The sequence below is a fragment of the Monodelphis domestica genome, chromosome 7 (genome assembly GCF_027887165.1).
Source record: "Monodelphis domestica isolate mMonDom1 chromosome 7, mMonDom1.pri, whole genome shotgun sequence".
Taxonomy (NCBI): domain Eukaryota; kingdom Metazoa; phylum Chordata; class Mammalia; order Didelphimorphia; family Didelphidae; genus Monodelphis; species Monodelphis domestica.
Genome location: NC_077233.1, coordinates 100,515,408 through 100,529,902, shown reverse-complemented (window position 1 = coordinate 100,529,902; position 14,495 = coordinate 100,515,408). Strand labels below are relative to the sequence as shown.

At 44.9% G+C, this 14,495-nt stretch overlaps 1 protein-coding gene across 2 annotated transcripts in view; it reads right to left on the bottom strand.

Annotated features, from left to right (window-relative positions):
- The window catches only part of PLXNB1 (plexin B1), a 62,534-nt gene that overhangs the window by 14,909 nt on the left and 33,130 nt on the right, over positions 1-14,495 (bottom strand). For both annotated transcript variants that reach the window (XM_056805290.1, XM_056805289.1), the window contains exons 11-21: positions 12,812-13,630; positions 12,418-12,543; positions 11,519-11,641; positions 11,003-11,096; positions 10,398-10,564; positions 10,026-10,177; positions 7,771-7,876; positions 6,746-6,882; positions 2,444-2,620; positions 2,148-2,331; positions 627-869 (exon numbers count right to left, since the gene is read on the bottom strand). In XM_056805290.1, coding sequence (XP_056661268.1) covers positions 627-869; positions 2,148-2,331; positions 2,444-2,620; positions 6,746-6,882; positions 7,771-7,876; positions 10,026-10,177; positions 10,398-10,564; positions 11,003-11,096; positions 11,519-11,641; positions 12,418-12,543; positions 12,812-13,630 — 2,328 coding nt within the window. The remainder of the gene's footprint in view (positions 1-626; positions 870-2,147; positions 2,332-2,443; positions 2,621-6,745; positions 6,883-7,770; positions 7,877-10,025; positions 10,178-10,397; positions 10,565-11,002; positions 11,097-11,518; positions 11,642-12,417; positions 12,544-12,811; positions 13,631-14,495) is intronic.

Here is a 14,495-nt window from a genome sequence, read left to right as displayed (position 1 = left end):
AATCAATCCACACCCTCTCTGTAGGACAGAGAGCAAATAAATAATCCCCTCCTCTCACTAGGAGGCAGGGACAATAGATCCATCTGATTCCAGACCCCTGGGATGGAAGGAAAGCATGTCACTCCAACCACCCTTTTCCTGGGACACTGGAACAATAGAATTCCTTCTCCATGCAACAAAGGGAGAATAAGTAGCTTTAATTCCACTTCCCTCCTCCTAGAATAAAAAGCCAATAGGCACCAACTTCTCCTCCTTGCATTTTAGTCCTCCTTATCTCTTTATTTCCTCCTTCCCCATGATCCTTTCTTATTGTGCCACACCATAACTCTTCACAATCTTGCCTCAACCCTCCATGTTTCTGGAGTCCTTCAACTCCTCCAATCTTCCCACATTTAATGAGCCTCAAGATTCTGCCTTATCTATCTGATGACTACTGCAACTCCACAAAACCATTCAGGCAACATGGCTAGAGCCAGACCCCTCTTTCCACTACACGGGCAGGGAAGCAGAGGCAATTAGGAAGAAGGAATACAGTACCCAATAGCTGACAAAAACAGTGAGGAGCAGGATCTCTACTATGACCTTCCAGAAAAGCATGGTATTTATTGTGAGGGGAGGATAGATACCTCCACAGACAGCACACTTCCAGGCTTGTGTCGGAATGGTGAGGAGGGGTCCTCCATATTGAGAGGCTTCAGGATGGGGTTGGCCTCATAAGAGAAGCGTGTAGGATGCAGGGTAGCAAAGTCAAAAAGTAGATTGTCGAGGACAAACTCCAGCTGGACCCATGTACCACCCAGGAGCCCAGGTATGGCTGGTGTACGGCACACAAGCAGATGGGAGGAGTTGATATGGCATGGCTCCTCAAACTGAGAGGAAGGAAGAAGAGGGTGACAGTGGGATTATATCTGCCTCAGCCACTCAGCCCCAGGCCCTTCAAGCTATCATGCCAAGCCCACTGCCCTTGGGAAGCACCTCATCCAGTAAGGTAGTCATGGCTTCTCTCTTAGTCCCATCCATTCCCCCAGCCACCAAGGAAGCTTCTGGTACAGTGGAAAATCAAGATAAAACCTAACAGAACAAAATCTTGAGTTTCTCCAGAAGATCAAATAATAAGGTGCACAGCCAAAAATTATTTCCTCCCTCAAAAATCTTCACTGTACACATTTGAATGCATGAATGTCATTCCCCAATAGATAAGTGGTCAGAGGACATGAATAAACAGAATTGAAAAAAACCCACATGAAAGAATGCTCCACATCACTAATAATAAGGGAAATGCAAATCAAAACAACACTGAGAATTGACTTTGCACCCTGCAAATTTGCAAAGATATCAAAAGATGGTAATTATCTATGTTGGAGGGATTGTGGGAAGATAGCACACTGATGCATCCTTGGTGGAATTGTGAATTGGCACTGCTATTTTGGAAAGCAATTTGGAATTATGCAAATAAAGTTGTTAAAATGTCCACTTTGATCTACAGATTCCATTACTGGGCTAATACCTCTAGAAGGCCACTGACAAAAAGAAAGTCTCTATATACACTGAATATTATATTAGCATTTTTTTGTGATAGCAAAGAATTGGAAACAAAATAGATGACTATCAACTGGGAAAAGACTAAACAAAGGCATGTGAATGTAATGAAATGTACTATAAGAAATGATGCATATGATATATACAGACAAGCATAAAAGATCTACTTGAATTGATGCAGAGTAAAGGAAGCAGAACCAAGAAAACAATAGATGCAATGACCAGGACAATGTAAATGAAAAGAACCTCCCATCCCTAGGTCTGACTCTCAATCCACTGAGCCATCTAGCCACCCCCAAAAAATACATGAATCTTGAAAAAGAGTCTTGTATTGAAGCAGACTGAAGGGTTGGCAACTAGGGGAAGAAAGAAGTGAGAAAGTGAGAAGCTAGAAGTACAGAATGCTAGGGAGCTAGGGACAGAAAGCAGTGTTTGGGGAGCTGGTGATAGATTGACCTGGGCAAAGTCTCCAGAACTAGATAGGGGAGCCTATGTGTCATACAAGGCACTGTGCTAGGAAAAGGCTCTGGGACAGGGAGCTACAAAATAGTACAGAATGTAGTGCATGACTAAACAGTGAGAACCTGTGTGGCAAAAAAATGACCTACGTGCTGTGTGCTGCATGGGACATCTGGGGGACATTCAGTTACAGTCTCTGGGACAATTCGGCGTCTTCGCCCCAGCCCTCGTCGCTGACGCTGATGCTGCTCTTGAGTTGATACGGTGACCCGGATTCTTGGCGTCTGCACCACATCCAAGTTCTGCCCATGCACCCAGATTACACGCCCTCCACTATAAACACAGCCATGTGAGCCATAGCCCCCGGGACACCAAGCCACACAAGCTCCCCAGTCCTCTCCCCCACACCCTTCTGAGAGCCCTGCCCACCAGCCATGCCCTGTACCTGACAAAGCTCTTGGCAGGACCAGCAGAGGTTATGTTGGGGTCTGGTGTGTACTGGAAGAGACCCTGTTGCAGCTGCCTACCCACACCCCCAAACCACACAGCCACCTGCAGTGCTGCAGGCACAGGACTAGGACTCGTTTGGCACTGGAGCTGTTCCATCTGGGCCACTGAGAAGCTGGGTGTCAAGGCGGAAAGGAAGAGGATCCAGGTCAGGTTTAAAGAAGACAAAGGGAGGCTGATCCCATGGCAGGATCTGAAGGGAAAGATTCTATAAATCTGCCCAACCAAGGACAGGGGTCAAGGAAACAGGCACAAAGGTAGGGGTGTGTAGGACTGGTGGGGAGAATGTGGAAAGAAGAGGAGAAAAGAAGAAAGATGAGGGCAAGGAAGAAGGGCAGGAAGGAGAAAGAAGAAAAGAGTAAGAATACAAAACATCGTACAATGGTCTATACAGTCTCTAATGGGAGAGTGCAGAAAAAGGGAGTGCCAGCAAGGTCATGGATGGGACATCTGGAATGTGACAAATCCTGATCAATTGTGATAACTTTGGTCTGATATAAAAATAATCAGGAGGTCAGGAATTCTCATTCTGTTCAGGAGTCATCATCCAGATTCAGGATGCATATAAATATTCAAGATTTCCTCAGTAACATGGGGCAGCTCTGTCATCCAGAGAGTTAGCCAAACCTTTTTTTTTAATATTTCCAAAATGGAAACATGGATAGAATGACAGCCTTAGAGTCAAGAAAATCTGCCTCTAACAAATGTTATTTTTATGATCACAGACAAGTCACCTAACTACTTCAAATAATTCTCTTCATCTAGAAGTTCCAGATGAATGTAAGATTTCCATTGGTGGAAAGAATTTCTATACCAGAAGTTTCTTTCAGTCATTTTCAGTCAGTTACAACTCTTTTGACCCTATTTGGAATTTTCTTGGCAAAGATACTGGATTAGTTTGCCATTTCATCCTCTAGATGAGGAAACTGGGATGAATAGGGTTAAGTGACTTGCCCAGGGTCACAGAGGTAGTAAATATCTGAGGTCAAAATTGAACTTAGGAAAATCAGTCTTCCTGACTCCAGGGTGGGCACACCATCCTCTGTGTCACCTAACTGCCCTCAGAGAAGCTCCTTATAGTCAGTGAAATTACGGGTCCAAGCAAAAATAAAAGATATTTCCAAATACCTGCATCTTGAGATTCCAAATTCTATAAGTGTATTTATTACTCACTGTGTAAAGTCTATTTCTTTGTCCTAAACTTACTTTTTTCAGGTATCAGAGGAGATTGTAGTAATCCAGGATTTGGTAAATAAGACTTGTGCTGTTTTATTTCTTCATACAATCATAGCATTTCATGGACAGGGAGAATTCAAGAGGTCTTCTAGTCCTAGTTCTCCCTTTATTCCCAGCTCAGGAAATCCTGACTTCAACATTTCCACAAAACAGTCATACCATCTTGCCCTTGAGGGCATTCACTGTCAGAGATCTCAAGACCCCAGGAGGCAGCTCCAAATGTCAGCAAGTTTTCCTTACATAGAGCTGAAATCTGCCTCTCAGTAACTCCCACCCATTGCTCCTAATTCTTCCCTCTAGAGCCAAGCAAAACAAACCTAATCTCTCTTTCACTAAAAGCCCTTCCCTTCAAATATTTGAAGGCAGCAATCAAATCCTCTTCAAGTCTTTTCTTCCTTAAATTAAACCAATTATTCAATCGGTTTTGAACTCACCTAAACATGCTATCAGCTAGTCCAAACCTCACCAACTTGCCCATAAGGATAGCAGGAAAGATGATTATCAAGAGTATCGACAAAACCCAAAATTCAGAATGAGATGTATCTTTTGGGACATAGTCAATGCAAGAATTTCTTTTGCTTGACTCATATTTGTTACAAAGTTTTGTTTTTCTATTTTTTCTCTAATGAGAGGAAGAAAGAAAAAATACTTTTGTTCATTGAAAAATATTATATTTCAGTTTTTAAAAAGCATGGCCAAAATTAAATGTTTTGCTGAAATTCAGATTTACTATGTCTATAGCATTCATCTGAGCTTAGTAGGTATCATATACCATTATTATATACTAGTAATTACTATATATAATTAATCTAAGCCTTCCCTTAAAAAAAAAATCAATCCTTAGAGGGCAGCTGGGTGGTTCAGTGGATTGAGAGTCAGGTATAGAGATGGGAGGTCCTAGGTTCAAATCTGGCCTCAGACACTTCCCAGCTGTGTGACCCTGGGCAAGTCACTCAACCTCTACTGCCTAGCCCTTACTATTCTTCAGCCTTGGAACCAATATGCAGTATTAACTCCAAGATGGAAGGTAAGGGTTAAAAAAAAAATCAATCCTTCCAGTTTTATATGATTTACAAATTATTAAACATGCTATCTATACCTTCATCCAAACTACTGATATATGCCTGAAACTAAATTTATCTGGGTCCAGGAGTATGGCTTATTATCTTGAAATGACTAGCTCACAAGGCAGCTGGTAGCACAGTAGATAGAGCATTGGGTCTAGAGACAGGAGGTCCTGGGTTCAAATCCAGCTTTAGTCACTTCCCAGCTGTGTGACCCTTGGCAAGTCACTTAACTCCCATTGCCTAGCCCTTACCCTTCTGTCTTAGAGCTGTTGTTAAGATGGAAAACAACAAAAAAGAAAAAAAAGTCTTTAATTACTAGTTTATAGAGTTATTTTGACTCCTGTTAAATAAAGCCAGAGTAGATCAAGCCAAAGAAGTGTGAATAAGCGGGGTTAAACTAAATAGAAAAGTATCCTTTCAAATGTGCATTTTGATTGGTCCAAGCAAAACGAGATGATTTTATGAAACTTTGAGAGGATTGAAGATGGGAAAAGTGCTAAAATCCAAGTCAGTAGACCAGCTAGTGAAGGCAAAGCAGTATTGCCTCAAAGAATAAATGTTTTGAAAGAGAAGCACAGGGGACAGAGAATCTAGAAAAACAAAAAGGAAATCTTAATCTGTGTCTAGAGATTGGAGAAGAGAAAAATATGCCACAAGGGGGAAAAGGACAACTTTGGAGCTATGTAATAGAATATGTCTTCCTAAAGGGCTCCAGCAGAACCCTTAAAGGGATAGGAAGCTTCCAGTGCTCTAAGGAAGGAAAATGTGGCCCCAGAAGTAGAGAAGTTATGCAGGAGATGTCAGAGGAAGAAGAGACACACCATAGGGGCAGCTGGGTGGGTCAGAGGATAGAGAGCCAGGCCTGGAGACAGGAGGTTCTGGGTTCAAATCTGAACTCAGAAACTTCTTAGCTATGTGACCCTGAGCAAATCACTTGACCCCAACGGCTTACCCCTTATAGTTCTGTCCTGTATCAATTCTAAAACAGAAGGTAAGGAATTAAAAATAAAAATAACAATTGTGAAAGACTTAAGAACCCAGACAAATAGGGCAGCTAAGTGGCTCAGGAGCTAGAGTCAGGTCGAACCTGATCTCAGTCACTGTCTAGCTCTGAAACCTTGGATAAGTCACTTAACCCCCCCTCCCCCATCACCTATCCCTTACCACACTTCTGCCTTGGAACTAATACATAATATTAATTCCATTTAATTAAGGCGGAACATAAGGGTTATTTTTTTTAAAAGAATCTGAAGAGCTGTAATGTAGAAAGATCAGACTCATTTTAATTGTTCTCAGAGGACAGAAAGAGGACAGATAGGAGCAATGGGTAAGGTTAAAAAAAAAAAGGCAAATTTCAGCTCAAAACTTCCCAACAATGGGACAAAATAAGTTGCATCTGAGGATGATGAGCCCCCTCTCCTCCTCCCCATTCAACTTTGGTCTTTAAGCATAAGTTTTACTGACTGAAGGGCAGCTAGGGGGCTTGGATAGTGGATGGAATCCTGAGCCAGGAGTCAGGAAGACTCATCTTCTTGAGTTCAAATCTAGCCTCAGATATGGACTAGCCGTGTGACCCTTGGCAAGTCACTTTATCCTGTTTGCCTCAGTTTCCTCATCTGCAAAATGACCTGGAGAAGGAAATGGCAAACATTCCAGTATCTTTGCCAAGAAAACCTCAAACAGGGTCATGAAAAATCAGATATAACTGAAGAAAAAAACGTTACAACAACAGCAGGGTTGACAGATCAGTGTCAGGATCTCTGAAGAGAGGATTCCCCTTCTGGTACGAGTTACAACATATGACTTCTGAAGATCCTACCAACTCTGAAAGTCTGGGTCTTGTGAGAAGTGAGGAGAAAAAAGGAGCCAGACCATTAGGGAGACGGTAGTGAGGGAAGGAAATGAAGGCATGAAAAAGGTGTGGAAACAGCCCTTACAGTTGACAGGGATGGTCACCGACCAATACTCGGATGTCCTCCAGTCGTCCAGTTAGCAGCTTGGAACCCTGCAGAGTCAGACAGGTACCCCCAGCCTTGGGACCTCGAACAGGAAAGATAGACCTCACCTCGGGATCCTAAGGAAAACAGAGAGAGATGAATAGAGAGGAAGAGAGATGTGGAAGAGAAAGAGAGGCACACATTGGGAGGGACAAAGAGAAACATATATACAGGCATAGTAAAGGAAGGAGAGTAAAGGGTTAGTATAGGAATCCCAAATACATTCCCTGTAACAGGACAAGAAAAGAAGAGATACAAAGAAAGAAAAAAGGTATTTAACAAAGGAAATAGCAAATATATATATATATATATATATATAGATAACTGAAACAAGAAAAAGATACATGGAATCAGGAAGAGAGGAAAAGGAGAGACATGAAGGCAGAAATCAAAACAGAGACAAGGGGGGGGGGAGAGGATGACAAATAGACCATTGGGGGATGAGACAAAAGAGGATATAGATAATTAAGATAATAATAGCATTTATGTAGTAGAGTTCTAAGGTTTGAAGAGTACAGTACATATGTTATCAGTTGATCCTCACAACAACCCTATGAGGTAGGCACTATTATTATTCCTATCTTACAAATGAGGAAAATGAGGGTAAGAGAAGTTAAAGGACTTGCCCAAGGTCACACAGCTAGTAAACATCTGAGGTAGGATTTGAACTCGGGTCTTTCTAACTCCAGGTCCAGTGCTCTTATCCACTGTACCACCTAGTTGCCTCAAAGACAGGTGAAAAAGAGAGAAAGAGAGAGAGTGGCAAGAAGGAAAGGGAAGAGCAAAGGAGTCAGACATACAATCAGAGACAATCAGAGACAGTGATGAAAACACGACAGGTATGTTAGGCACAAGCCCCCAAAAAAGTATGGGGGTTGGAAGGGAGGCCTGAGGGTCTCACAGGAAAGGGGTGGAAGTGTAGAAGTTCAGTGTTTGGGGAAGTGGACAAAAGAGGGTCAATCTACCTGATAGGCAAATTTGTGATCAGAGATGCCATGTCCTCCACCAGGAACTTCCACAGTCACATGACCCACCTTCTCCTCCCCACTGCCACCAGTGACACAGACAATGCTGTGGAAAACAAGCAGTCAAATTGATCCTCTTTAAGCTCATTTGTCCCACCAGAACCTCATTTCTTCTAATCCCACCATTCAGGTAGCCCTTGCTGAGACTGCCCCAGGGCCCCAACAGGAGATCCCCAGGAATTAGCACCCAAAGGAGCAGCTCTTCCCCTTTTTTCATTATAACCATGGGGTAAACACACCTGACATTCTCATCAGAGCAGACTATGTGTCACAAGGGAATGAGATGGCCAGTCACCTTTTTGGCCCATAAGTGGAGGCTCTTGGGTTCTCCATAAAACTTTAATCTGGGGAAGAGGGCAAAGCTATCTGCCTGAGCTGACTAGGCACTGGGGAATGAGAGCCACCTACCCTAAATAAGACCTATCATCTCTTCAAGTCAATAATCTGAGGAGTACCCAGAGAGGAACAAGTGAAAGTCTGCTGGCCAGAAACAGCAACTCTAGCTTGGTGGAACAGAAATCATGGAGGAAATCATGGCAGGAATGAGGGAGGAACAATATGGCCCCAGCATCTTTGGTCATATGAAGACTGAAAAGACTGGATCTCTATGACAACTTGGAATTAAAGATTAGAAAAACTATAATATGCCCTAGAAGTTGAATCAATGCTTAATTCAACTCAGCTCCACAGACTTTATTAAGAACCTAATAATAATAGCTAACACTTATATAGCTATTCTATTATGTTACTATTATACTATATTATGATACTACCATACTATGATCATATATACCAAACCAAATGTTGGGGGGGGGGGAAGAGATCATAAAGAAAAAGACTTGTACAAGAATATTCATAGCTGAACACTCTAATGCAAATACCAACAACATGGAAATGGGTTTGAATCAAGAACACGTGATACCCAGTGGAATTGCGCGTCAGCTGTGGGAGAGGTGGTGGGAGGGGGGGAGGGAAGAAAAGAAAATGATCTTTGTTTCCAATGAATAATGTTTGGAAATGACCAAATAAAAATTAAAAAAGAAAAAAGGAAAAAAATAAAATTAAAAAAAAGAATATTCATAGATGCATTCTTTGTGGTGACAAAAAAATTGAAAATGAGGGGATGCCTCAATTGGGGAATGGCTGAACAAATTGTGGTATCTGTTGGTGATGGAATACTATTGTGCTCAAAGGAATAATGAACTGGAGGGATTCCATGGGGACTGGAACAACCTCCAGAAACTGATGCAGAGTGAAAGAAACAGAACCAGGAGAGCATTGTACACAGAGACTGATACACTGTGGTCCAATCAAATGTAATGGACTTCTCTACTAGCAGCAATGCAATGATCCAGGACAATTCTGAGGGACTTATGAGAAAGAACACTATCCACATCCAGAGGAAGAACTGAGGAAGTAGAAACACAGAAGAAAAACAACAGCTTGATCACATGGGTCAGTGAGGATATGATTGGGGATGTAGACTCTAAGCGATCACCCTAGTGCAAATATTATTAATAATATAGAAATAGGCCTTGATCAATTACACATGCAAAACCCAGTGGAATTGCGCATAGGCTATGGGAGGGGGGGAAGGGAAGGGAAAGAACATGAATCATGTAACCATGGAAAAATATTCTAAACTAATTAATTAAATAAAATTTTCCAAAATAATAAAAATAAATAAATAAAATGGGCAGTGGAACCTAACATCTCTAGCAAGGGGACCTAGCCTAGACTCAAGCCACAGACCATTGAGACAAAAGAGAAAAAAAAAAGATTTTTCTGAGGTTGTGGGTCAGAGAAATCTCTAATAATGAAAAATGTCAGGGTGGGTTGGCCTGAAACCAGGGCTTCAGAAAGGAAAGTATCTTTCTCCTTCAGGGTGTAGGGCAGGAGACAAGGAGAAGTGGCCTGAAGCCAAAGAAAAAGCCAGGAGATCAGGACTAACCAGGCAGGAATATTGAGGGGATGCTGGTGGAGGGGTGCTTGGTCTAAGACAGAGATAAGAAATGAAGGTTGATCATCATCATTCCTGTGGTGAGGAAGGTCCAACAAGGACCAGACCATGGGGCCCCAAAGCAAGGAGGAATTATAGCAAACAAAAAGAACCCAGAATAGCAGACCCCAGGATCCTCGTCTATGTTTAGGCTGATCAGCAGGCATTGTGCCCTCCATTCTCTACAAAATGATACCTGCTTGAAACTTCATACTCCTGGGCATCCACAGCACAAGGCACTCCAGCCACAGTGACTGTCTCAGCAATGTCTTGATGCTTCTGGCCCAGGTTGGATCCTCGAATGGTAATTCGGGTGCCCCCATCCACAGGCCCAGTCAGTGGCTCCACCTGTCCAGTTACACCACAGTCGCAGCCCCAAGCCACCCACCAAGAGAGAGACACCCTGGACTTCACCCATCCTTCCCCCCAGCTTCCTCAAGGTTTGGATTCACAGTCACCCTTCCATCCTCTACCCATTCGAATTGTCCCCGGGCTTGGCAGTGGGCCCCTCTGCACTATTCCAAAGCTTCCCAGAGCTCTTTCCTGGTGCATCCAGCTACCCACATACCATGTGGATGAGGGGAGCAGGGCACAGAGCTGCCTCAGTCTCAGCACAGGCTTCACGGGCTGCACAGTGTGGACGATCCCCATCACACCACACACAGCTATACCGAGGATCGGCTGTACGGCACAGGCTGCAGTCTGGGCGACCCACAGAGCAGTCATACAATGTCACTAAGAGGGAAAATAATTTTAGCCAGGGTAGATTGAGCAGCAAGAGTCACATCCCCTATCTGCCATCTCCCAGGACTTCCTCCCTCTCCCCCAAAATCAGCGGTCAAACACACACCTGGCCAACGTCTGCCTGAACCAGATTAAAATACAATTGGGCTCTTCCTAGCTGTGTGACCCTGGGCAAGTCACTTCAGCCCAATTGCTTAGCCTTTACCATTCTTCAACCTTGGAACCAATACTTAGCATTGATTCTAAGACAGGAGGGTTTAAACAATAATTGGAAATATTTAACAAAATAAATAAAAAGACAATAAAAGACAATGCTAATTTGTGATTTTCCTTGGGTATGGTTTGGTGGGCGCCATTTCTATTTGAATTTGACCGCTGCTCTGCTTCCTTCCTAAGATGCCACGTTCCCCGCTCCCTTCAAGTATTCACCATGAAGCCCTTCAGCGCTGTCCACGCGAAGCCTTCCTGACTTCCGCAAGAACACAGGCACATGGAACTCAGGCTGTGGGGCTTCATAGCTAAGCTGAAGTGAGACAAAGTGAAAAGAAAAGGTGCTAAAGTGGAGAAGGAATGTCAGCAGCTCAGAACAAGAGCCGTCACCCAAAAGAGGATAGAAAAGGAGAATTAGCTTCAAAATGTTCAAAGAGCAGGGACTGTGTTTTCTGACTCCCCAAGATAAAAGGCCATGTGCCATCCATCAGACTTGGGGAGCTCTCTAATATGAAAGACCCTCAGACTGGGGTCTTCTTCAGACATGGAGGATCACTAAGGTCAAAAGACTTTGAAGAGAAGGGGGCAGGGCAGGGAGAAGAGATTCACTGAGGCCAGTGGTTCTCTCTCTTCAGACAGAGGCCCCCTTGTTAACGAAGATTAATATACTAGAATAAGCAGCTGCCTGAGGTTGAGGACAAACATAGCCCACCTTGGGATTCCCAATTCTTCTACCTGGTGCAACTGGCAGATGATTCGACAGAGTGTGCCTGAGACCCCGTCACACTCCACTCTGGCCTCTGTCACCTCCATGTTGCCCTCCAGCTCTAGCACGCATTCATAGTCCCCTAGTCCATCCTTGGAAAGGAAAAGAAAAATTGGGACATGTGACTACTGAAGATTATTCATCCTAGGCGTGTTCAATAAACATCTGCCAAACTACTTAGAAACTGAGAAGCCTGAAGACCTCACTGAAGCTGTCTAGGGTCTTAAGGTAGCATGAGGACATCTCTGGGGTGTCTATAAGACCTTGAGCATATCATAAGAATTTTAAGGAAAACTCCAGAAGCAGAGTAGCTTCTTTAGCATTAAGGAATCAAGATCCTTATAAGGCAGTCAAGATAGCTCTGGGATCTTAGGTCAGTCTCTGAAGTCTCGGTGATTTCTCCAGGACTGACCTAATGGCAATTGTCTGGGACCTCTGGGACATCTCTGGAACCTCAAGGATATCTTGGTGACCTTAAGAATGTCTCAAGTACCTCAGGGATAGTTCTGGAACCTCATGGACACTTTGGGGACTTTGGGGAATGTTGCTAGGGCTCAAAAACATCTCTAGGATATCTTAAAATAATTTCTGGGGCTACAGTGACATGGTGGGAGCATTTACATACTTGGGAGACAGGCTGACCCCAAATTGTAAGATTTGGCAATTGCCTCTGGCCCTGACACTATTCCAATTCCCTGAAACTAGAGGGTAAAGGCCTTATCTGTAAACAGTAGGTGTCAAAGGTACCAACATTTCCTTCTCACCAATGTCTAGAACCCAAGGGCTCAGTAAATGATAAATAAAAGTTTCCTGGGATCCTCCTAGCTTCAGGAATAGGAAAAGCCACTGAGTGAACCCAAAGACTAACCTGGTACAAGTGAAAATTCCTTCCTAGGAGGGTCAGTTCTCGTCCTATCTGAACAGGCAGCAAGGAAGAGCCCTCAATACCCTCCACACAGGGACATGCAGCAGGACCCTGGTTTATTACTTCTTCCTATAGAAATCCAGAAAAAGGAGAGTGTGGGGCTGTATTCTCTCTCCCTGCCCTCCCACCCACTCCTTTCTTCCCTCCTCCCACAGAAACCCCAGACACTAAAGGAGACCATCAGGCCATCCCCATCCTCCCACAGAAACAGATGATAACAGGGAGGGAAGGAATAGGGCAGCATCCTCTCCCTTTGCCCCTATCCCACCCTCTGTCCTGCCTCCCTCTCTTCCTGCCCCAAAAACCTTGCTCTCTCCCTCCTGGCTCTCAGCCTCACCAGCTCCCAGAGCCCGGGGGAGTCATACTGGTAGTCGAGGTCAGGGAGGAGGATGTGGGGGGCGTTGGGGCCCTCGAATTCCGATGAGTCTCCGTCACCTGAGAGGAGGGTGGAAGTGGAGAAGGGCGATGCGTCACTCCCTGTCCACTCGTCCGCCTCAGGCAGCTCGTCCTCTGTGAGCAGCCAGTCAGGGGCATGCTCCTCGGAGCCAGCAACCCCTGGGAAAGTGGTGGAGGGGCCAGCGCTGGGAGCCTGATCCCAGTGAGGAGAGGAGGAAAGGGCCAGGGTACCAAGGTCCCAAGATGAAGAGGTCAGAACTGCCGTATCTCCTAAAGGAGAGGGTGAAGGGGCAGGGGGCAACAGGTCCTCAAGTTCGGTCACTGCTCCAGGCACATCCACTAGGGTGACAATGTCACCCACACCCTCCATGCTCCCGGAATCCACAGAGATACTGGGGAGGTGGCTGGGCTCCTCAGTTGGAGCTATCTCCAGGGCTGGACTAAGAGTCACCTTTGACCCAACAGTGCTGGGCATAAAGGCAAAGGCCTCTGTGGTTGGAGGGGCTATGGTGGTGGGCATGGGGACTGTGAGGGGAATCCCAAGCTCCGGAGGGGGTGTCCTGGGTGCCTCTTCTGTTGGGGGGGGCATAGTATCTGTGGAGGGGGAACTGAGAGCCACAAGGGGAGTGCCAGGCTCTGTCGGGGGAAGCTTAGGAACAGGAGTAACAGAGGATTTGGGGGGCACAGAAGGGAGAAAAGTGTGAACATCTCCTGTAGGAGCCACCGAAGAGAGGAGTGGCCAGGAGGCCGATAATGGCGGCTAGAGATTGGAGGCAGAGAAGGAAGGGAGAAGGGAGACGCACTCAAAGGACACAATTGGGAAATGAGAAGGCCAAAAGGTGTAGGTTTATGTTTCAAAGAAAAGATAAGGAGACCAAAGAAAAGAGAAACACACAAAAAAAATCTAGTTAATTCTCTAAGGTAGGAAACAATCCCAGGGAACATTTGTGACTAAAGGAGGGGCCCCAGGAAACTGTCATGAAAGGAATGGAACCAAAGGGCTTGGTGGACACGTCCAGACAACCACTTCAACACACACACACACACACACACACACACAATCCATAAAACACAGATGACCTCATACATAGTGATGAACTGAGTCACACAAACATGAACAGACGCTCATGGAATTGCACTGACACACAGTCACACACATTCTCATACACAAGATCATAGGCAGACAGTGATATAGATGGAGGGATAATGTGGTCTCACATGCAGTCACTCAGTGAGAAACACCCAAATGTCTGCAATCACGCAGACCTGTCTGACAGCCTCACACTCACTCGTAGGGTCACATACAGAAGGATCAGTCACCCACATGTCCAAAGCACAGACACAAGGACTCAAGGTGGTGTCCCTCTAACCCTCCCATCCAAGACACATGTCGAGCGCAGGAGCTAGGCACACTGTGATAAACTGAGGCCAAGGACATGGGCATTGGGAGGCAGAGAGGATAAAAGTTTGGGAAATGTTAGTGAGGTCACTAAGGAGGGGTCAAGAGCTGCTATGCTCCCTGTCCCTGGGGGTCAGCGCCAAGGGTCCACTCACTCCCTCCCACCCTGGAAGCCCCACTCTGAGAAACCCACTGTCCTGCTCCTGAAACACGCACCCCCTTTCTG